This window comes from Cydia strobilella, chromosome 24 (assembly GCF_947568885.1).
Source record: "Cydia strobilella chromosome 24, ilCydStro3.1, whole genome shotgun sequence".
NCBI classification, from domain to species: Eukaryota; Metazoa; Arthropoda; class Insecta; order Lepidoptera; family Tortricidae; genus Cydia; species Cydia strobilella.
This window is the reverse complement of record NC_086064.1, coordinates 8,215,104-8,240,653: the sequence shown is the minus strand read 5'-3', so window position 1 is coordinate 8,240,653 and position 25,550 is coordinate 8,215,104. Positions and strand designations below refer to the sequence as shown.

Sequence of the window (25,550 nt, the reverse complement as noted above, 5' to 3'; positions counted from 1 at the left end):
AGAGTAACTTATACTAGAGCGGTACTGTCAATTTTGTAACCCCAGTAAGTTCACTGCCATCTGTCGACACACTTTAAAACTAAAAATGAAGATTTATAAAAATACGATAGAATGTATTTAAATATAGATAAATGATTTTTTTTATTTGCATTAATTATTTTTATGATTTTGACCCATGTTCTTTCACTGATATGCGTTAAAATTGTTAAATAACAAACGAAACCGTCAACGCCATCTATACGACTGTAGGCCAAAACTAGTAGCGCCCTCTGAACGAGAATCAAATTTTCTTGATTTTCGAGACACGTTTTTTCCTTAGACTGTATCCATCTATTACGGAGTTATATCTATCTTTGATTCTACTTATTTCATCACGTAGGTGAAGCTATCCATTAGGCCGCTATAGAAATCCAAAAGTAGTGATACTCTTTCATTTGTTTCTTTTACTCATGAATCAATTTAATTATAAAACATGTGATTCTTTTCAGCACACAAAATATCTTCAAGTGTATTCGATCTCTGAATCTTGGTATCTAAACATTTTTTTCTTTGTCTAATTTAGTCTTAAATATAAGTTATTACTTATAGTTTGTTTTAAATATATTTTATACTAATTTTATTCTGGAACTTCACTTTTTTTATAACACTTTAACCCAACTCTTACTCTTCCCTTTGGACATTGAGATAATCCAAAAACAACAGCAGCTTCCGTGCCAGTTGTAAAATCAGTATTCCTATAATTTCTTATTATTGGCTTCATAATTTTATAATAATGGTCATTATTGCGTGCATAATTTTGATTTTTAATATCAGAATCCCAATCCTTTGCATTATTGTCTTCGAGACTGAAAGGTGGCTTCAGAATATCAATTATTGTAATTTCATTGCTATTATTTCGCTTATAATTTTTTATTATATCTGTATGTTCTCCAGTACCTTGTTCTCCTAAGGCACACACGCCACAAATAACTAATATTATTATACGAATCATCTTCATTTTTATTAATTTCACTCTCTTGGTAAGTGTTTACGTAATTTCTTACAAATATGTTTCTTAATAAGTGTGTACTCGTAGAAGAATGGCTTGATAATAACTGCTATTTTAATGCTTATAGTCTTATCTGTTGACCCACGCTCACCTTACTTATCTGCATACTAAAATATATAAAAGATAAAAATCTGGTTGGTCCAGCAAGGTCGTAAGGTCAGATGTCTTTGCCGCCCGAGCCTTGTAGTAGTTTCTCAGCACCACACAGACTGCCGCCCCTAATGTCTTGCCGCCCTAGGCCCGGGCCTACTGGGCTTTAGGGCAAGTCCGCTACTGGTCAAGTGCCACTGTTGCGTGACTGTAAATGTCATATTGACATTAAAATAACATTTCAACACTTTGCCACAGCAAAGTCCGTAAAGATATAGTGATATACATGTTAGTCCGTCTCTGGTCAATGTGGATTAGCTATATGGTATATGATAATAAGAGAACGAGTTAGTTTGCTACACTATCCTTATTACTGAATTCGGGCGTCTGGCAGCTGTTAATCGGTGGAGGTTAGAGTGACAGGCCAGCAACATTTTCAGTTAGAAAAAGTAATGCCAAGTACTTAAAAGATTATCTATGGAACGGAAGGTATTGAATTGGTCGAAATAACTCAACTTCCGTCAGGCGTGTCTCACTCCGCGATTTCAAGTACCTGTGGCCGCCTCAATTTTGAGGTTTTTCCATAGTAATTGCACCGCACCGCCACGGAACGCACACCTGCACGCGCTTGCGCCGACTTGCGCGTAGAAGACGCGTTTTGTTAGGGAGTGACAGTGATACTTCTGTACCTAGTACTATTATATATAAAAAAAAATATACCACGACGGTGGCAAACAAGCATACGGCCCGCCTGATGGTAAGCAGTCACCGTAGCCTATAGACGCCTGCAACACCAGAGAATGCCTAAACATGCGCGTTGCCGACCCTTTAAAAACCTGTACACTCCTTTTTTGAAGAACCCCATACTGTAGCCCCTCGGGAAAACCTCGGCAAGGAGCTCATTCCACAGCCAAAGCGTCCGCGGGAGGAAATTCCTCTTAAACCGCACAGTATGCGACCATTTAGGTGCTAGAGTGTGAGGATGAACGCCCTGCCGATGGCAAGCGGTGCGGTGATAGAAAGCGGCCGTTGGCATCATGTCAAACAATTCTTCAGAGCACAGCCCATTGTACAGGCGGTAGAACACACACAAGGAGGCAAAGTCTCTCCTTAGACTTAAGGTTCAATACCGCTTGTGAGTTTGGGATCGTCGACAATTCGTACAGACTTCTGTGCTTCCGTTCAATAGATAGCGCTAAATATTGTAGGAACGTGTTTTTGTATACTCTATCTTAATACTGTCTTCGGTTACCGCAATATTCATGAAATATAATTATAAAGACGGATTCAAACCGCGTATAATGAATTTAAAATACATCCCGACGTTTCCAACCCTTTACAGCGTTCAGTCACCCGTTGACCACGAACGCTGTAAAGGGTTCGAAACTTCGGGATGTATTTTAAATTCATTATATGCGATTTAATCCGTTTCCATAGTCTCACTCTCAGTCTCCTTATTTTATTTGTCCATGATTCGTTGGTTTTCACGATTCATTCGTTCATCGCGTGTAAATTGAATAAATAATAACATGCTAATGAGTAATTACATTATTTTAATAATAATTCACTAAATAATCGTAAATTAATTATAAACTATAGCCATGAAGTATTACAATACATCCTCAGAAGCTTCTATATTTAACGACCCGCCCCGGCTTCGCACGAGTGCAATGCTTATGTATTATACATATGAACTTTCCTCTTGAATCACTCTATCTATTTAAAAAAACCCGCATCAAAATCCGTTGCGTAGTTTTAAAGATCTAAACATACATAGGGACAGACATCCATCCAGGCAGCAGCATAAGCATGTTAGATGCTCTTAAACTTGGTAACACATTTACTCGGGTGCCTCTTCTGGCCAGTAACACCTCAAAGCCACCCTTACTTTGCCTTTGGGGCATTTTTTTATTCCACCCAATATAAAACTTTCAACCGTAGTATTTTCAGGTGCAGCGTTCCTATAATATCTTACTTTCGGCTTCATTCTAGAATACCGATTATTGCGTGCATAATTTTCATTATTAGCATCAGAATTCGAATCGTAAGTGTTGTATCCAGCATTATTATTAGCATAATAATTCAGATTATTTTTATAAAAATCCAATCCTTGGTCGTTTATTGCGTAGATAATAGTGTCTCGTTCTTGGCGATGTAAGAATTTTCCTTGTATATTCATTGCAGACTTTGCATTATTAAGTTTTTCTTTATTATTTGGCTCTCCTATCACATTTAGTATACACATTAGCAAAGATAGATATAACTCCGTAATAGATGGATACAGTCTAAGGAAAAAACGTGCCTCGAAAATCAAGAAAATTTGATTCTCGTTCAGAGGGCGCTACTAGTTTTGGCCTACAGTCGTATAGATGGCGTTGACGGCTTCGTTTGTTATTTAACAATTTTAACGCATATCAGTGAAAGAACATGGGTCAAAATCATAAAAATAATTAATGCAAATAAAAAAAAATCATTTATCTATATTTAAATACATTCTATCGTATTTTTATATATCTTCATTTTTAGTTTTAAAGTGTGTCGACAGATGGCAGTGAATTTACTGGGGTTACAAAATTTACTATGACAGCAACGCTCTAGTATCAGTTACTCTATGACATTAGTAATGCCATGACGAATAACATTTTGTTTTACTTCGCTTTTTCCTTTTAATCTTTAGGAATTTAAATGTTCTTCACACTTGTCTTCTTTCGCTAGTTTAATATGTCTTGTTCTTTATTATAATATTTTTAACGAGCGTTTTTCACACTCTAGTCGAACTAAAATTGCTTGCGTTTCTTCAATAAAAGTCCATATTTATTTCATTAAACGCACTGATAACCGTCTAAATATACTTTTTTCACTTTTTTGTAAGATAATAGCAAATGTCTTTCTATATGGGGCATTTTCTATGAAAAGGGACCTTATTGTCGATGGCGCTTACGCCGCACAGCGTCGCGCGGCATATTTATATCGGAGCATCGTTTATAATGGCGTATATAGTTATGGCACTTATTTTAGTCTGCAATTCAGTTTTAAAAAGTTGTCCGTTTTTTAATCACTTCACAAGTTTCAATAACTTATGCCGCGTGCGCTGTAAAGTTGTGGCGCGACGACCCGAAGTGGATCTTGGCCTACACCAAAGACCGCCATGCAACTCTGTCCAAAGCCGTTTCTGTCCATTCGACGGCGCCGAGTTCGCTAACACACATTAATTATTAAATTATTATCGATATAATTTTTTTATTTTTATATTAGCCTATTTTGGTGTCCCACTGCTGGGCAAAGGCCTCCCCTCGTTTTCTCCACTCGACCCTGTCATCGCCATTTTCCCACCATTTGGGGTAGAATGCGTCCAAGTCGTCCCGCCATCTCCTTTTTGGTCTGCCTGAACCCCGGCCTGCACCGTCTATGGTATAATAATCGATATAATAATCAGTATAAATAGATATTACAACGTCATGTTCTTGTATATAACATTTGTTATTAAAATAGCAAAGATTTTACAGCAGCTTTTATTAATGCCATGTTCGTTGAGAATAAAAATGTCCAACAAATTTAGAAACAAATATATATTTTTTTAACCTAAAAATCGCGAAGCGTCTGGTTGACGTGACTGGTGATGTAGTGACCGAAGAGCTGGCGGCTTCCTCGCACAACGTAGCATTGCGATACAGCGAGGAAATGCCGCCAGCATCCTTGGTACGATGCCTCAATGCCTCAAGGGCCTATTTTAGATTTAAGCTAGTTTTTAATTTCGTTTACGTAGTACCACTGTATACATATATGTGACGTTTCCAACCAAAAGGTACCACATTGTCGCTTGTCGATAAAGTTGATTTCAAATTGAAGCTATATGGAAATAGCGCCTTATTGTCAACCGACAATAAGAACCCTTTTGGATGAAAATGGCACATATCTTGTATGTAAATAAATTAATTGTAATATTTATTTTGTAACTTAACTATTTATCCCAAGGTCGTCCGTTTAAAACGAATCCTCAGCCAGCAAGTAGCTACTTCCGAGCCTCGACAATAATGTACTATTAAATAACGTCAAACTTCTATGAAATTATGACGTTTAAATAACACTAGCACAGTGTGCTATCAAAATCGCTGCAGAGTTATCTTGGTCTAGCTCTAATCGTGTTAGTAGAGTTGATTTCATACATAAAGTTCCCCATAACATCTAGATATCTAGGGGCACGTAAACTGCACTTCAATGTACTCATAATTTATATGCGACATAACGGACAGATAGACGGACAAGACGAAATTACAGGGGTTTTTGGCTACAGAACCCTACAAAACACTAAGGTTTATGTAGTTTTTTTAACTTGTGTCTGTTTTGCAATATTCTAAATAAAGAATAAAGAAGAATAAAGATCATTTATTTCAGCTAAAGGATACAGACACACCAGGGGTCTCCGCACTAGGCAATGCCTGTATCGCGGGGAACCAATTACAATTTAAATATCAGAGCTGTTACAATTAAAAACTATCATTTAGTAACAAACTATAAATTACAAACTAAGGCTTAATCTAGACACAACATTGAAACTAAATTTTGTTAAATATATGGCTTCTGTCTCGGCATAATTTTGTGAGTGCAGCAGTTTGAAAAGCAGTTTTTTCTCTTTCATTTGAGTGCAATCACTGAGGAGGTTACATAGTTTATTTATACTCTACTCTATTCTGTTTATTCTACTCTAAATCCTCCTCCTTCATACACCTCCGGCCTATTTTCACCGTGCCCACAGGACACTTATTACCAAAGCCAAATATATAACTTTCCAAAATTGTAATAGTTGATGTTTCTGTCGTTACTTCTGGTTTATCATTTTTGTTACCATTATTACGATTTTTCCGATCAATTTTCTGGATATTTGACACAATCTTTTGGTTATTGTTACTGTAATAATTATTGCTATAATTTGCGTTATTAGCATTATTAGCGTTAGCATTATTTGGATAGGATAGCTGGATATTGTTGTTATGTGCGTTTTTATTCGGAATATTATAAAAGCCATTATTTTGATTATAATTATAAGTGCCGGTATTTGGATTATTATTATAGAAGCCGTTATTATTTGGATAGTTATTAGTATTATAGCCATTATTTTGATTATAATTATTAATGCCAGTATGTAAATTATAATTGTTATAATAACCGTTATTAGTATTGCTATTTTTGACATTGTAAAATGGGTCAAAATTTGTAGTCGGTTTATTATAAGAATAGGGATCACTCCTTTTTACTATTGAGCTGACAGTTTTATCGTAACTATAATCAGTTGCATAAGGATTAAAAGCTTTACTATCATGACTATAATTTGCTGGAATTTGTGGATTTCCATTACTATATGGCATATTTAATTGATCAAAATTATATTTAGCTGATTCCCTTTTCATTCTTTCTATTCGATGATTTTTCAACATGTTTATAATATGTTCTCTATCATTTAAATCGCCGATAACAGTTCCTACGTCTCTTTTGACTCTTATTTGGAAATCTGGATCATCAACTATCTTTATGTTATAATTATTCTTTTTGGCAAATAAGTGTATTATCCCTACAAGCAGATACACTGGTATTGTATACATTTTGACCTAATTTATATTATATTATGTCTTTTGAAAGTATTATTCTTCTTTTGTTGTTGGTACTTCTTTGTTAGATCTCCTACTACTACAGTTTAATTAACGCCTAATAATGTACTAAGTAGATGGCTTCTAGTGTCACTATTTTTCTGTTGTTAATATTACATATAACTCATGTTAAAGTAATCTCTTCGCTACTAATTCTTGAAGGCTGACTGTTCAGGTGACTGTGCTTATTGTATCCTCAATATTATAAACGTTTGTTGTTTCTCTTTTCTTAGTCAATATTTTCTTATTTTCTGTTCCTTTTGGGTTTTGCCGCTTTTCTTTCTCATCAATCTTTTATTGTCCTTTTCTATCTTCCTTCCTATCCTTTCTGTGTCGTCTCGTTCTATCAACTATTAGACTTGCTGTTTGCTATATCTTCGCTTGCTGTATGTATTTAACTAGATCTTCTGTCACTTTGTCGTTATTTCTTTAGCTTAGGTTAGCTTTGTTGCACCGTTTTTATCAATAAGGAATATTGCCTTATAATAAAATATACGTACTATATGTTTTTCAATGTCTTTAAATCTAGCTTCAAAATTAAAACGGTAGAAATAATTTAAGTTCGTTTAAACAGCACTTATCACATCAATGTTGCTTGTTGACTTTTAACCTTTGATGATACAGCTCCGAACTTTGAAGATCATATACTAAGTTTACACTTTTAATATTTTCACTGTTTGGACCAATATTATTGTTTATATCATTTCACTTCTAAGGCTTCACTTTTATGTTTAGAACTTCACTTTTTGTGTTCTATAGTTCGGTTTATTTGTTTCTAACACCGTTTCACAATGAAACTTAGTCTGCAACAGCTGTAGTTTAAAATACAGTTTTTTCACTTATACCTTCACCAATTAGTTTTATTTTTCTTACACCTTTTCACAATGACAAATGTCGATAGTTGTCGTTTTAAATGTAGTTTTCGCACTGTTTTCTTGTCTAACCATGTTTGTATTTAATGCAGGTGCGAACCATTTCGCGTGTTGTGCGCAAATGAATTGTTTGGACTTCAGTTATCAATGATTCATTGTGAGGCTGGGGCGGAGTATAATTACTGCCAGTACTTTGACTTTTAGGAAGATGATTCTGGAGGTTTTCAGAAAAACGCCTTTTTTCGTCTTTACATTAATGTACAATTTTTGGATTGGACGCAGTGCAAGTGTCATTTTAAACGTTAAACATATGAAATTATGAAAATCGTTGCAGACTTATCTTGGTCTTACATTACAGGAGATTTGATTAAAACAAGGTTCTCTCACATCGTAAAAAATCTATACAAAGCCTAAGCCACACGCTTAGTTTTGTTACATAAAGTATATCTAAAAAAAAATAAGTATGATAAAATTGAATACACCTTTTTTTATAAAATTGACAATCTAAAACTTTGTTGTTTTCGAGATGTTGGGGCCGATACATTGGTGTCAAAATCGCATTTAGTTACACCAGCGCGCTTAGTCGCGTGGCGAATTGCGAAGTGGAAAGGCATCACCATTGGTGTATGCATACAATTCCGACCGAACACCGACGCCTTTCCACTGCGCAATTCGCCACACGACTGAGCGCGCTGGTGTAACTAAATGCGATTGACTCTAATGTATCGGCCCCATTCGTAGTGCTCGTAAGGCTGGTCTTTACGAAGTAATAACATACTATGCTAACTGTGCTAAGTGAACTATGATTTAGACGTACCAGCATCAGCTGCCTGTCTAAAATGAAATAATAATAATAATAACCCGATTACAAACTTTACTGGGACAGAACTATAATTACAGACAGAACCATCCACTACAACAGGCCTGATATTACCCTCCATGACAAAACCGCAAAAAATGTATATCTGATCGACGTTGCTATTCCTAACACCCACAACCTTACCTCTACACACACCGAAAAGATAAGATGAGATTAAGATGCTGCCGTTATGAACACATGTAGAATAGTTCGGAAATTTCTAGCTCTAGAACAATAGTCTAAAATATATTTCTATATTCGTTTGGCCAAAAGCCCGCGGATATGGAAACAAAACTTCCTCCAATTGGAGAGAAAAATAAAGAAATACCGATAATAATAATAATATATGTCTATGGTACCACGTTATTATACTGCGTGTTATTGTACTGCATTGGTGTTCGGATTTTATTGGTCATGTAAACATATAATGCGCATATTGTTATTGTAATTCAATACTAGGAATATAGCTGTTTACGTATGTTTCCTAGTTTCACGGTTTCTTCATGCAATGGATAGAAAATACGTGATTTACGTACAGGCTGTTATATTTTGAGTAAAAAATATATTATTACTTTCAAAATAACCGTAACTTTTTTTCTCGTTTTCTTGGTTGCATCCTTAAGAGAAAAACGGACGACCGCTTATCTATGTACAAACGTAGTCCCCATTTTCCTCTCTGGGTATTGAAAATATAGAAAGTATGTTTTCACCCTTGGTTTGACTTTTATCGATTTTTTTATTAATTATAAGAGTTAGGAGCGAGAAACAAACTCCATACAATTTTTAAATTTCTCCTAACTTATAATAATTATAAATTCGAAAACTCAAACGCTGTGGTTGATATATGGTTCTGTTGCCGCTATAACAACAAATACTAAAAAGTACGGAACCCTCGGTGGGCGAGTCCGACTCGCACTTTTCCGGTTTTTTTTTCAGGATGTTTTTCTTTTCGAAAAGACAAAAGTGATTGGTAATTACTAATTATCAATTAATATTTCGTACTTAAGTTTTCAAACCTGACGTAAATATTTCTAAGCCGATGCATGCCGGTAGAATATGTGATGTTCTCAATCAAAAGGTAATTCTTACCATAAATACGAAATTTGCTTGTATCTATACGAATAACCTGTCACAGCAGTCTTATGGCAAGCGACAATGTGGTACCTTTTGATTGAGAACGTCACATATGCTGTCCTAACACCTATTTACTAACCAAAATTGTACCATATTCTTGGAAATAAATGATTGAAATTGAAACCTACTGATCAACGTTTACTGAGGAAGATTTTTTGTAACCAGTCAATTTGCTACTTGTTTCTTAGGAACAAAATTATTTCTATTGCTTTACAAGAAGCTGGTACGTAGTATTTTCTGAGGAGTATATTTAATTAAATTACGTCAATTAATTCACAAATGTTAGTCTTCCAATTAGCAAATACAGTCAGTAGCAATAGTTGCTAAGCGGGCGAGGTGTTCAAAATAATCTTGACGCGACTTTATTGTTAAGAGGATAAGAGCGCGTTAAGGTAATTTTGAACACCAACGCTTAACACCTCGCCCGCTTAGAAACTTCTGCTGCTTACTGTACCTCATTAAATATAAATTGAAATCCAGGAAAATGTTTATTGTGTTTATTTCCGTTACAATACTTTAGATTTCTAAGGAACTGATTTTCACTTACTTTGTACAGTTTATATTATAAACTTTGTACTCTTTCTGTTGTTATAATGGTATTTTATACAATCGTGACATAATGGAGAGCTTTTCAGTCGAGTACTGTGTTAAGGCCACGAAGCTTGTTGAATGGCTTTAATTGGGTACGAGATTGAAAAGCTTAATTATATCACTACATTTACAAAGATATCGGATCCAAACGAAAAAATGCAGTGATCCGATACTTTTGCACGCGAGTGTATTGTATACAATACTTTTTCTACGAGTCAAAAAAAATAATACATTAAACTAGTAGAATCATATAAGGAAACGAACCAAAAGTATTCAGCTAAGATACGCGAGCAGCCGCGAACGCGATACCTTCATACTCGTACGCGCCCCGGCCGCCGGGGCCCGGCGGGTTGGTCAACGACACCTTCTCGTAACTCATGAGGCCCTGGTACTTGCTCCTTGCTAAATTTAATTTTTAGACAGTTTTTTTCTCGATTTTGGCCAGCTGTGATTGGTCAATTTCATTATAGTTGACTAAACCGTTTCGAAATAAATATTATAGTTTAGTTGGTTGCCCATACATGAAAAGTATCGCATTACACTTTGGTATACGAAATCTTAATTCAACCATTACAGTTCACGAGTAGAAAAATGTATTTAGGGACCATTTATCACAAATCGACCTTGTTATATTAGGAACGGAACACATCCTTATATCTATGGTAACGTGGGTTACAATCTATTTGACAACTACGGCTGCCACCGTCATACTGGTTGTACCATCGCCCACACTCTTAACACATTCACTGCCAAGAACACGTATGGGTGTTCATTTTGTACTAAAAACTTATTTATATCTTTGTCCACAGCGGAGCCCCTCAAGCCCACATATATGCCCGTGTTCCTGACTAAGAAAGAGAGGAAGAAGTTACGCAGACAAAGCCGACGCGAGGCCTGGAAGGAGGAACAGGAACGAGTCAGGCTCGGCCTTGAGGCCCCGCCGGAGCCCAAGCTCAGGTAACAATACATACATGCAGACGCCGACAGTCCCGTAGGGAGGCCTGGAAGGAGGAACAGGAACGAGTCAGGCTCGGCCTTGAGGCCCCGCCGGAGCCCAAGCTTAGGTAAGAATACATACATGCCCGTGTTCCTCCGTGTTACGCCGACAGTCCCGTAGAGAGGCCTGGAAGGAGGAACAGGAACGAGTCAGGCTCGGCCTTGAGGCCCCGCCGGAGCCCAAGCTCAGGTAACAATACATACATGCAGACGCCGACAGTCCCGTAGAGAGGCCTGGAAGGAGGAACAGGAACGAGTCAGGCTCGGCCTTGAGGCCCCGCCGGAGCCCAAGCTCAGGTAACAATACATACATGCAGACGCCGACAGTCCCGTAGGGAGGCGTGGAAGGAGGACCAGGAACGAGTCAGGCTCGGCCTTGAGGCCCCGCCGGAGCCCAAGCTTAGGTAAGAATACATACATGCCCGTGTTCCTCCGTGTTACGCCGACAGTCCCGTAGGGAGGCGTGGAAGGAGGACCAGGAACGAGTCAGGCTCGGCCTTGAGGCCCCGCCGGAGCCCAAGCTTAGGTAAGAATACATATATGCCCGTGTTCCTCCGTGTTACGCCGACAGTCCCGTAGAGAGGCCTGGAAGGAGGAACAGGAACGAGTCAGGCTCGGCCTTGAGGCCCCGCCGGAGCCCAAGCTTAGGTAAGAATACATATATGCCCGTGTTCCTCCGTGTTACGCCGACAGTCCCGTAGAGAGGCCTGGAAGGAGGAACAGGAACGAGTCAGGCTCGGCCTTGAGGCCCCGCCGGAGCCCAAGCTTAGGTAAGAATACATATATGCCCGTGTTCCTCCGTGTTACGCCGACAGTCCCGTAGAGAGGCCTGGAAGGAGGAACAGGAACGAGTCAGGCTCGGCCTTGAGGCCCCGCCGGAGCCCAAGCTTAGGTAAGAATACATATATGCCCGTGTTCCTCCGTGTTACGCCGACAGTCCCGTAGGGAGGCCTGGAAGGAGGAACAGGAACGAGTCAGGCTCGGCCTTGAGGCCCCGCCGGAGCCCAAGCTTAGGTAAGAATACATATATGCCCGTGTTCCTCCGTGTTACGCCGACAGTCCCGTAGAGAGGCCTGGAAGGAGGACCAGGAACGAGTCAGGCTCGGCCTTGAGGCCCCGCCGGAGCCCAAGCTCAGGTAACAATACATACATGCAGACGCCGACAGTCCCGTAGGGAGGCGTGGAAGGAGGACCAGGAACGAGTCAGGCTCGGCCTTGAGGCCCCGCCGGAGCCCAAGCTCAGGTAACAATACATACATGCAGACGCCGACAGTCCCGTAGGGAGGCGTGGAAGGAGGACCAGGAACGAGTCAGGCTCGGCCTTGAGGCCCCGCCGGAGCCCAAGCTTAGGTAAGAATACATATATGCCCGTGTTCCTCCGTGTTACGCCGACAGTCCCGTAGAGAGGCCTGGAAGGAGGAACAGGAACGAGTCAGGCTCGGCCTTGAGGCCCCGCCGGAGCCCAAGCTCAGGTAACTACATACTTTTCGTCACCTAGATTAAGCTAGAGAGTCTAGAGACAGTTTCAATATCTATTTTTAGTATTTTTGTCCACTGCTTAGAAACAGTGTCATTTTTTTTTATCATTATGTATAGTCAGCTGCAGAGATAGTTGATAAAATATCTCTGCAGCTGAACACTTCATCGGTTTGTGTTTAATTAATTACTAGCGACCCGCCCCGGCTTCGCACGGGTGCAATGCTGGTGTATTATAAATATAAACCTTCCTCTTGAATCACTATTAAAAAAACCGCATCAAAATCCGTTGCGTAGTTTTAAAGATCTAAGCATACAAGGGACGGACAGACAGCAGGAAGCGACTTTGTTTTATAGTATGTAGTGATAAAATATACAAATGATAAATGGGGCATTTTCTATAAAAAGGGACCTTATTGTCGATGGCGCTTACGCCGCACAGCGTCGCGCGGCATTGTATTTATATCGGAGCATCGTTAATAATGGCGTAAGCGCGCCATCGACAATACGGTCCCTTTTTTCCCTTTTTCTGCCTGTGAAGCCGATGGTCCTGGGTTCGAATCCCGGTAAGGGCATTTATTTGTGTGATGAGCACAGATATTTGTTCCTGAGTCTTGGGTGTTTTCTATGTATTTGTATATTATATATATCGTTGTCTGAGTACCCACAACACAAGCCTTCTTGAGTTTACTGTGGGACTTAGTCAATCTGTGTAAGAATGTCCCATAATATTTATTTATTTATAGAAAATATCACAAATAAATAAATAAAACGATTGATTTTCAGGATATCCAACCTAATGCGAGCTCTGGGCACCGAAGCGGTGCAAGACCCCACGGCGATAGAGGCTAAAGTCCGCGAGCAAATCGCCAAACGGCAGAAAACCCATCTCGACGCGAACAAGGCGCGCGCGCTCACTAAGGACCAGAAGAGAGAAAAGGTAACTAAATGTTTCTTTACATCGCTTTCTCGTTCTAACCTATAAAAATAAAAAATGTAAATAATTTGCCTTGATGCATCTAAACTCTGATTTATAATTTGATAAAGATTGGTATGATACACGTATGATAGTAGTTTCTACCTCAGTGAAGTACAGGATAGTTTTTATAGTGAGCGTGCATAAACTGTAGGGGGCAGCACAGGAGACGTCAGATTTTTGGCGCGAGGCGTAAATGTGTAGTTTATGCTTCCAAAGTAGCCCACAAGATGGCAGCACTTGCTTTGACGTGAAGTGTTTATGGTTCCGATTCAGGCCACAAGATGGCAGACGGTCCCTATATCGATCATAGATGGCCCGTATAAAAAAGTTAGTATTCATTGAAATTATAAAAAAAACATTCGTTTATATTTACAGATCGATCGGAAAATAAGAGAAGACACAAGTATGGGCGTGAACGTTGCTGTGTATAGGTAAGATCAAAGAGGATAATATATAGGGTAGAGGAATAATGTCATAGTAAATTTTGTAGCCACAGTAAATTCACTGCCATCTATGGACACACGATAAAAATAAAAATGAAGATGTATAAAAATACCATAAAATGTATTTATATATGGATAAATGATTTTTTTTATTTGAATATTATTTTTTATATGCCCACCCCATGTTCTTTCACTGATATGCGTTAAAATTGTTAAATAACAAACGAAACCGTGAACGCCATCTAGTCGAGATAGGCCAAAGTGGTAAAACGTGGCGCCATCTGTCCGAGAATCAAATTTTCTTTATTTCCGAGACACGTTTTTTTTTTAAAGAAATAAATCTAATCTATTATTATTGTATAGGTGAGATCAAAGATGATATATATAGGATAGAAGAGTACTGTCATAGTAAATTTTGTAGCCACAGTAAATTCACTGCCATCTATCGACACACGTTTTGTTTTAAAGTAATAAATAAATTTAATCTATTATTATTGTCTAATTCCAGAGTGCGTGACCTCTTTGAATGCGCTTCAGCCAAATTCAAAGTGGAAGTGAACGCGCAACAATTACACATGACCGGCTGTGTGGTGCTACACAGAGGCTGCTGCGTCGTGGTGGTGGAAGGGGGCCCTAAACAACACGCCAAGTACAAGCGGTGAGTAAAATGAAGTTTAAAGTGAAAGTGAACAACAGCTACACATGACTGTGTGGTGCTGCACAGCGTTTGGGTCACAAATTTACATATGTATACCAAATTTCAACTTAATTGTTCCAGTAGTTTTGGAGAAAATGGGCTGTGACAGACGGACAGACAGATAGACGCACGAGTGATCCTATAGGGTTCCGTATTTTCCCAAATGGGGCATTTTCTATGAAAAGGGACCTCATTTGACCGGTCTGGCCTAGTGGGTAGTGACCCTGCCTGTGAAGCCGATGGTCCTGGGTTCGAATCCCGGTAAGGGCATTTATTTGTGTGATGAGCACAGATATTTGCTCCTGAGTCATGGGTGTTTTCTATGTATTTAAGTATTTATATATTATATATATCGTTGTCTGAGTACCCATAACACAAGCCTCCTTGGGCTTACCGTGGGACTTGGTCAATCTGTGTAAGAATGTCCTATAATATTTATTTATATTTATATTTATTTATATTTTATATATATTTATTGTCGATGGCGCTTACGCCGCACAGCCTCGCGCGGCATTGTATTTATATCGGAGCATCGTTTATAATGGCGTAAGCGCTATCGACAATAAGGTCCCTTTTTATAGAAAATACCACAAATTGTCAACTACCCTATTGGCAACCCCATCGTGTTGTGTTTTGTTTGCAGACTGATGCTGAGCCGCATAAAGTGGGAGGACGACCTGGTGAAGGACGCGGAGGGCGCCGAGGTTCCCAACTCGTGCGCGCTCGTGTGGGAGGGCAGCACCAAGCAGCGCGCCTTCGGGGACATCAAGTTCAAGGTTTACATTTTTAATATGTACAAAGATAGATATAACTTCCGTAATAGATGGATACAGTCTAAGGAAAAAACGTGCCTCGAACATCAAGAAAATTTGATTCTCGATCAGAGGGCGCGAATATCTTTTGCCTACTCTCGTATAGAGGGCGTTGACGGTTTCGTTTGTTAATTGACAATTTTAACGCATATCAGTGAAAGAACATGGTCCATAATCATATAAAAGTAATTAATGCAAATAAAAAATAGTTATTTGTTATACAAGGGTGCAAAGTTGTATTTTACCAGCGAGTGTGGAATTGAAACACAAGCAAGCGAAAGGATTCTATAGTTGAACCACGAGCGAAGCGAGTGCTTCTAAAATAGAATCCTAAGCGTAGCGAGTGTTTCAACACACGAGAAGTAAAATACATTTGCACCCGTGTGTAACACAAAACTTTTCCCCTCACTATAGCGAGGAAAGTGCAACATCCACAGGCGTTAGATCATCTTCATCACTGGAATCATTTATTTTGTACGATATTATAACAGAAAAAAATCTGGAAATTCTGATTTTTACGTGAGTCGGTGAGAAGTGTTTTAAGTAAAAAATTTGTTGACAATGTTGTCATTTCTGTTCTGACCTGACGTATGAAATGTCAACGATGCGTTTTGAAATTGCATCGACTCAACTTGTGCGTTCAGAATTATATTTAACATCATTATAAAAAATCTAACGTTTCTTATGGAATTTTAAGGTTTATGACTTAAAATTATTAAATAAAGCTAAATTTGGTATTTTTTATTAGATTCTCAAACCATTTATTTAATGATAATTAATATAGAACGAACCATTATTATGAGCGTTTTACGTTTTGTTATCTGTCAAGCTACTTAAACACGCTCCATTCAAGGTCAAATTACTTTCCCCACTTGTGGATAAAATGCATTTTTCCCCGCTTGTTTTAAAGGATAAAAGACGGCTTTCCGAGCTAGTGAGGGGAAAAATATTTATCCATATTTAAATACATTTTATCGTATTTTTATAAATCTTCATTTTTAGTTTTAAAGTGTGTCGATGGCAGTGAATTTACTGGGGTTACAAAATTTACTATGACAGTACCGCTCTAGTATAAGTTACTCTATGGTATAACATAGACATAGTATATACACCCCAGGCCTTACATTAGGCAAACCCAAAAGATTAAAAATACACGCTTAATATCAAAACATCCTAAAATATTGTCAAAAAACTAAAAAAATAAAGTAGGAAAAAATTACATAATTATACCTACCCTTTAATTATATGACAAAATGTTGAATTGGCAACGATCACAGCCAGAGTAATTTACTTTTAAAATGTTCTATTATTATTTTTACCAAATTGTCAATGAGTAGTATAAAATCCATCGCTTAAAAGATCACACATTTCTAATGAAATACAAGCTTGTTTTGTTTCCATACTTTTGGCCTGGGGTGTACAAGTAGACGCGCCACCGAGCGACCGGGGGTAAAAGAAATAATATTCATATAAAATTTGGGCAGCATAGGATTTTTTCTCTTTCACTCTTATAAATGTGTAAAGTGATAAGGACAAATGGCACTATTTTCTCTTTCCTCTTGTAGGAATCGCAATAAGACTGTCTTTCTCTACCAAAGAGTGTCAGGCCCTTGATATATAAGATCAAAGATAGATATAACTCCGTAATAGATGGATACAGTATAAGGAAAAAACGTGCCTAGAAAATCACGAAAATTTGATTCTCGATCAGATGACGCGACTACCTTTGGCCTACTCTCGTATAGAGGGCGTTGACGGTTTCGTTTGTTATTTGACAATTTTAATGCATATCAGTGAAAGAACATGGGTCAAAATCATATAAAAGTAATTAATGCAAATAAAAAAAAAATATCCATATTAAAATACATTTTAACGTATTTTTATAAATCTTCATTTTTAATTTTAAAGTGTGTCGATGGCAGTGAATTTTCTGTAGTTACAAAATTTACTATGACAGTACCGCTCTATCCTATTATATCCTCTTTGCTATTATTAAGACTCCGCTGTCCGTCCGTCTATCTGTCACCAGGCTGTATCTCATGAACCGTGATAGCTAGACAGTTGAAATTTTTACAGATGATGTATTTCTGTTGCCGCTATAACCTATAACTACAAATACTAAAAAGTACGGAACCCTCGGTGCGCGAGTCCGACTCGCACTTGGCCGGTTTTTAACATCAGTATAAACTTAATAGGGAATAGTCCCTGGTACTCATAGGAAATTTAGAAAAAACTTATATGGGGCATTTTCTATGAAAAGGGACCTTATTGTCGATGGCGCTTACGCCGCACAGCGTCGCGCGGCATTGTATTTATATCGGAGCATCGTTAATAATGGAGTAAGCGCCATCGATAATAAGGTCCCTTTTTATAGAAAATACCACATATAATTACATGGTATGTTTAATTTCAGGTGTTACCAACCGAGAAGCAAGCTCGGGAGCTGTTCCAGAAACACGGCGTCGAACATTACTGGGACCTCGCCTACAGCGGCGCCGTGCTCGGGACGGCCGAGGAGGAGCCCTAGGGCTCCAATGGCGGGCCTTGACCCGACATAGTCATAGTTTATTCATAAACAGTTTTCACTGTGTGATTACATCTTTAGAACTAACCTACCACCGTTTGTTGTGATATCGAGCATTATTTGTCTACCTTTGGAGCGCTAATACTCGATACACCGTTAGGGTTATTTGCCGACCACAAGTTTCATCCCTTTCAAAAGCACGGAATCACTGGGCCCAGAAAGAGCCCTACGGGTCTTCTAGCTGCTCTTTCATTAAAAGTCACCATTTGTGCTATTTTCACCTAAAAGGGTACTTATTGTCGGTTATCAATAAGGCGCAATTTCCATATAGCTTCAAATTGAAATAAACCTTATCGACAAGCGTCAATGTGGTACCTTTTGGTTGAAAACGTCACATTTGTTGCGAAAATACGTTATCAAACAGAGAGGGAAACAACAAACCAACATCTTTTCTGGAAGCATAACATTACTAGCTTTTGCCCGCGACTTCGTCTGCGTGGAGTTAGTGATTTGGGTAGCTTATTTTTTTATCCAATCTGCTTTTTATCGATTCCCCATTCAAACTTCCACCCCCCTTTTCACCCCCTTAAAGGATGATTTCTGATATAAAAACTATCCTATGTCCTTCCCCGGGACTCAAACTATCTCTTTACCAAGTTTCAACTAAATCGGTTCAGCGGTTTAAGCGTGAAGAGGTAACAGACAGACACACTTTCGCATTTATATGGATTGGAGTTAACCTAAAGACATTTTTAGGGCTATCCGACCAACAAAGTTTACCATCTCTTCAAAATATGGCGTCTGCTCACTTTACACGTCTCTATTTGTTTGTCCATATCTAGGAAATTCGGAAAATGTACCGTAAAATGGGGTTACTTTGATTCGCGGGGTAACATTGATCATCGATTCTTGAGGAATAGGGAGTTGACTTTTCAACGCTAACAACATTTCATGATGTGGTTAGCATGCTTAACCGAAATAGATGATGAAAGCGTTCTGAAACGAATTGCTTATAATTAAAAAAATCGATGATCAATGTAACCCCACGAATCAAAGTAACCCCAGTTTACGGTACGTTAAAACCAAGGATGGTATTTCACCTATCCAATGTGTATTACGTCTCACATTTTGCTTAATGAGAGAGTGAAATGCAATGACAATGGACAAATAAATTGGACAGGTGAAATACCACCCTCCATCTCTGTCAACTCTGTGGTCAATACCACAGATTTAATATATACGCTAGATGACGCAAATACCACGATTTGTATTGAAACCAAGCGTGCCGAGTTTTTCATACAAAAATTAACGCATAATTTTAAAATTACTTATTTGTGATAGTAAATATGTTCTTGCCTTTGGGTGCTCGCAATTTTTGGGCTGTTGCAGACTGCAACTTGCAGTTAATTATCACGCAACGAAGCATTTTTTAAGTTTTCACGGACGTCCGGCTGCAACAACTGACGCGCGTGGACTGTAAAGAGCGACGGTCAACCTCGACGCTTGGTCGGGGTTCGGACACGCGAAGTAGATGCATTTGCGTCTTCTATGGTATATTTATTTTTGTGGTCAAAACTCATATATTTGGTGTATAAAATAGCTTCATTAAGAATACAAAGTATATATTATTTTATGAAGTATAATAAAATTTAGATCGTAAACTCGTTTGTAACTTGAGTTATGTCACCCATTGCAAGTGTTGGAATAAATATGTTTCAAAAGTCACATTTGATGGTTTCATTTGTACTTATGATATCACTTCTGAGGATAGTGGAGAGCAGCTTTTTCATACAAACGTTGTACCCATTTTCCTCTCTAGATGTTGACATTATGGAAAAATATTTATAAGAATTTGATGTATATTCAATTAATCATAGCTATGCCCAAAGAGTAAAGTATGCTATGCCTCTTGGTTTGACTTTTCTCGATTTTTTTACTTTTACATATAAGATTAAGGAGTGAAAAACATTTCCATACGAAATTTTAAACCTTACCTTCAAATAATCATTTAAAACATCGAAAAAAATCAAACGAAAAGGCATGGCATAGGGACCAAGATAAGTCTGCAACGAATTTGATAGCACACGCAGTGCAATTGTTATTTTAAACGTCAATCTTCTATGAAATTATTATTATTCAGAGCCCACTGTGTCCCACTGCTGGGCAAGGGCCTCCCCCCTCTTATTCCACTCGTCTCTGTTTAATGCTATATCTGGCCAGCCTGACAAGGAGGAGTCCAAGTTATCCCGCCATCGCCGACGAGGTCTGCCGGATCCCCGGTTAGACTCGTGGGGCTCCCACTCCGTGGTTAACTTGGCCCACAAGTCGTCCGGCATTCGGCAGACATGACCAGCCCAGTCCCATTATGAAATTATGACTTATAAATAACACTGCGTATTCTATCAACTTCTTCGGTCTAACACTTTATTAGGTATTATGTTTTCTCTAAAATTAAAAATGAGAAAATATCAAGTTTTTTTGACAGCAGATACAGGAATAAATAGGTTGGCGAATTAAAAATAAGAAACCGAGTGAAATAAAACCATTTATAATTTTCAATATTTACTCGTTCGTACGCACTCTTTCACAATAATATTTACATCGCGATCAAAAACATTAACCTAAAAACACTTAAGAGATGGAATCTATGAAACTATGCTTAGGTTCTGTCACCATCTGAGCAGCTTACACCACTAAGATAACATCGACTTTTACATTAAGCTGCAGAGATGACCGACCCCCCCCCCCCCCCCCTGAGTAGAAACTTATTTGTAGGGGTGGGTTGGGGGGTTAGTTATCACTGCAGCTTACTGTACTTTCTTTTCTGCGTATAATACATCTTATTCTGATGACAAGTCTTTTTGAGGTTTTCATCTCAAGTGTTCCATATTCATTAAGTAAGACAATAATTGTGTTCAAATAAAAACCAATCGATGTAATAATGAGCTTGGATTGAATCAAAATAATAAAATTATTTTTGCACAAATCGGAATAATACATTTACGTGATGAAATTTCTCTATAAAATAGTATATACATGTTGACAAATTAAAATGTGAGCCGATCTGTCGAACAAGTTTGAACAGGATCGGTTCACTTTATATTTCGTCAACTTAACATTAAGATTAATTATGATGTAGAAATTGCGCTATTATTCAGAGTATCGAAGCTGTTCGGATGGGGACACATTTTTAGAGCATAACTTGTCTGAGGAGGAGACTTTTGTATTTCTCTATGTGATTTTCCATGCTTAGCTTATGGAAATTTCCTCAAATATCCATACAATTATCGCAACGCCTATTCTGTTATATTCATACAAATAGACGACACGACGTATGGAAAATGATAATAGAATAAAATAACAGTTCAAAATATTGATTAAAAATAAAATAATAATTTCCAAATATAACACAAATATGTGTTTTTTTTCAGAAAGACCAAGCATGGAAAAATCCCTCTAAAATATCAGCGGTTCTGCCACAGATAAGTTATAGCTAAACATGTGACAAATAAACATTACCATACAATTATTTATTTCACGAATATTTCAGAATTAAGTATAAAAATCAAAACCAGCTCTAAATCATAAAATCAAATTAATTATTGAATCAAAAACGTATACGATTAAAATGAATTATACATTATAATACTCATTTAAATAAAATTTTCAAGACATGTCCTTGTTACATGTTTTATCGTGATACATTTACAAATCAATATATATTTTAAAATATCGCAAATCGTGAAGTGCAAACATTGGTAAACGTTATTCATCACATTATTATTTTAAATTAAAAACAATTATCACTATTTTATTATATTACAAAACGCCCAAAACGAAAAGAAATCTAAATTGTTCCCACATTTTTCGTTACAATTTCGCGACAGGAAGGACATAGAATTACCCATTCATATAACAAGTTACAATTTTGCAATATTTAAAGTCAAAATTGGATTTTTTGATTCACACGACTTACCGTGCCACGACTGCCTTATAGACCGCGGGGCCAGGAACACATTTCCACGACCAATCGCCTCCCGGGCGAAAACTCGTATTGTGGTTAACGGCTATGTATGATGAACCCTCGTGAACGTCAGCTGCCGCTCCGTTGGTGGGTTGAGGAAATTTGCGCCTGGCTCGCGGTCTATTAGTAGTGTCAAACTGACATATTCGCTAACTTCTGCCTAACTAAAATTACTACTCCGTAAGTCCGTATATTAACTTTGCAGCCTCTGCACTGAGTTCGACACAACTAAGTGTGGAGGTAACAAAATAAATGTATAATATTGTCTTCGGTTACCGCGATAGTTACTCTAAAAATTACATTTATTGTGAAATAAAACTATGAAAGCGGATTATATCGCGTATATTGAATTTATAATACATCCCGACGTTCCGAACCCTTTACAGCGTTCGTGGTCAACGGGTGATGTATTATAAATTCAATATACGCGATACAATCCGTTTTCATAGTTTTATTTCACAATAAATGTAATTTTTTCATAGGTATTTGACGATTATAGCACAAGTACACTTTGTCTAGAAAATCTGTTGAATTTTAACAGGGGTGCGAAACTCTTCGGGCAAACTCGGCTCCGTTCGGCTCGGCATTGCTCCGAGCAATTAGGGTTGGCACAACTTGACGTCCCTTTGCGTGCACGACCACAGATAAGATAATGACTTGAATTTTAATCCTAAATACCCGAAAGGGATAGCATGATTCGACCCTGAACCGCTGTCAAACTTCAGTATTGTAGGAAGTTTCCTTTCTGTACGGTAGTACTATTATTTATTCTGTGGTTGTAATTACTGTAATTAGACTAAGGGCCTGACACTCTTTGATAGAGAAAGATAGTCTTATTGCGATTCCTATAAGAGGAAAGAGAAAATAGTGCCATGCTTTGTCCTTATCACCGACCGGGTTTTTTTTCATGGTCGGGTTATGGCAGCATAGGTAGGCGATGGCGAAATACCGAAATTTATAAGAGTGAAAGAAAAAGGATTATGCTGCCATACATTAACCTGTCAATACATGAATATGTCTTTCTCTTACCCCTGGTCGCTCGGTTTCATGTCTATAACTACTATACTATGTCTATGAATTAGACCCGTTGAAATGACTCAAATGTCACTATGAACTGAAATGTCCATTATGTCCAACCATGAAACCATAGATATTGCAACATATAATACAATAGGTAGGTATATTTGTCTCTTCCTGTCGCTACCGAGAGATCAGCTGGTGGCCAGCGTGCCCTGAGTCCCACCGAGGCAGCATCTCACGCATTACACAAACAGAATGTGGCAGTGCCATTAAGAAAACTGTCAAGGGCATATATACATTCCCAAAGTTTCAAAAATATGTGTACGCTCTTACACATTAGACAGTAAAGTCGTGTTCACATATTTTTGAGCCATTTGTCTGTATCGATATTTTTGCCTTCGACTGTACCTGCGCCATTTTATTTCAAGTTAATTAGCTCTTATTCTCTTAACAATAAAGTCGCGTCAAGATCATTTTGAACACCTCACCCGCTTAGCAACTATTGCTGCTGATTGGACATTACATTTTTTTTTATTTGGGTATTTTATGTTACTTCTACTCAGAATCACGAGCTCTTTCGAGCCTAAATCTGTTAAACAAAAGCCATTGTTTTTTTTATGCGAGCGGTCGGCGATTGTGTACCATTGTCTCTGAGCCCGTGCTACGGCGCGTGCTATTGTCAGACACAATGGCACACAATGGCCGACAAACGAAACAATGGCTTTTGTTTAACAGATTAGACGTAAAAATTATGTGAGAAGATGCAGACTATAACTGTCAAATCTAAAGCGAGGGTAGTTTCTCGATAGCATAACCTCAAATGATGCACGATACCGCCTCGATGAAGCCAAAAGGTGATCACGACAGTTGGTAAAAATGACAGTTTTTTTTCTTAAATATACCTTAAAACCTGTTTTGACTCCCGTCATTCCAAGTCCCATTTATCTACCTTAAATCTACATAATATACAATTTGTTTTGGCCATCAACATTCAAACATATAGTTAATTTAACGAATCAAAAACAGGTTTCAAGTAACAAAACTTATATTTTTTCCTTCCAAAGATAATAATTTCCATAAAAATACTGACATTTTTAACTACCGCGCGATATAATTTATCACACACAGACTAGATTAATTTTTCGTTGTCGGCGTCACCCCCAAAAGCCCAGAATACCCCCTAAACTGATTCGCCATGAAATCCCTGTACATAGCCAACTGCCTCTGATCCATGGAGCCGGCGAGACTGCTGTACAAAGCGCTCATGTACATGGGGTCCACGTACGGCATGCTAGGAACATTTTTCTGCATATCCATCATCTGCTGCAAGCTATTTTGGCCTTTAAAAACGTTCTGCATCAAGTTGTTTTGAAGCAAATTCGTTTGGGAGTTTCCCGAGCCGGTGGACGACGTTGGGGACACATCGTCTCTTTGATTCACCTGGTAATTCGGGACTACTATAGGAGGTTTTTTGGACTGGGAGGGGCTGGTGTAAGATTTTGGATACTCCTTAGGGGGTGTGGGAGTTTTTGCGGGAACGAATTTACCGTTCGAAGATCTTTTCTGTTGTCTAGATTTCGTAGGCGTCTGCGATTTAGGGTTTACGAGCGTTATCTCTAAATTGGAGCCTACGACCGCTTTCCCGTCTATTAGAGTGTAGTTTTTCGTTAAATTCTGCCCCGTACTGGACACTTTGGAGGGGGAGGGGACGCTCGGGATTCTCACTATTTCTACGGCGGGTTTTTGGCCAGGGGGGAGAGTTTTGCAGGTCAAATCTAATATATCTTGCGGAGGGGTGGAGGGTGCCGCGACTGTGCTGTTTCGTTGCGTTTTAAGAGGGGTACCTAGTAACACGTGTGGGGGCGGCATGAATGGGTCCTTAGGGTTCCCGTAGACCGTTTTCTCGGGGCCCGAAGATCCAAAAGCGCTGGTGGCTTGGATGACTTTGGGGGGTACGCCGTTGGGGTAGGTGGGGGGGATGATGTTGTACATCTGGAAGATTTGGGCCTGCGTCATGATCTGGTGTTGTACGGCGGGGGAGAGAACTAGGGGTGCGAGCGGAGCGAGGGGCGCTATGGGGCCGCGGGGGGCGCCGGGGGGCCAGGGGGCGGGGGCGCCGGGGAGGGCGGTCACCTCGAGCCCCCGTTCTTTGAGGATGTCTAGTTTCTTCTTCTTGACGGCTTGGGGACTCTCCGGGTACTCGTCCAAGTCTATGATCTCGGGCGTTTTAGGTTTGTATGGGACCTGGAAAACAAAATGTAAACTTTATTTTTTAACCCTTAAATCGAAGGAAAACTAGGAAGGTGCGGATGTATTGGTGCGATAGAAACGGGATGCGAT

General features: G+C 38.6%; 2 protein-coding genes across 3 annotated transcripts in view; one reads left to right on the top strand and one right to left on the bottom strand.

Moving 5' to 3' along the window:
* Positions 1-19,891, top strand: part of LOC134751984 (U4/U6 small nuclear ribonucleoprotein Prp3) — a 32,587-nt gene extending 12,696 nt beyond the window's left edge. The window contains exons 9-14 of the mRNA XM_063687517.1: positions 11,049-11,196; positions 13,498-13,651; positions 14,066-14,121; positions 14,642-14,791; positions 15,474-15,606; positions 18,056-19,891. Of these exons, the coding sequence (XP_063543587.1) occupies positions 11,049-11,196; positions 13,498-13,651; positions 14,066-14,121; positions 14,642-14,791; positions 15,474-15,606; positions 18,056-18,169 (755 nt within the window). The 3' untranslated portion in view covers positions 18,170-19,891. The remainder of the gene's footprint in view (positions 1-11,048; positions 11,197-13,497; positions 13,652-14,065; positions 14,122-14,641; positions 14,792-15,473; positions 15,607-18,055) is intronic.
* An 807-nt stretch (positions 19,892-20,698) lies between these two features.
* The window catches only part of LOC134751972 (AT-rich interactive domain-containing protein 5B-like), a 120,810-nt gene continuing 115,958 nt past the window's right edge, over positions 20,699-25,550 (bottom strand). For both annotated transcript variants that reach the window (XM_063687494.1, XM_063687496.1), the window contains one exon: positions 20,699-25,454. In XM_063687494.1, the coding sequence (XP_063543564.1) occupies positions 24,345-25,454 (1,110 nt within the window). In that variant the 3' untranslated portion in view covers positions 20,699-24,344. The remainder of the gene's footprint in view (positions 25,455-25,550) is intronic.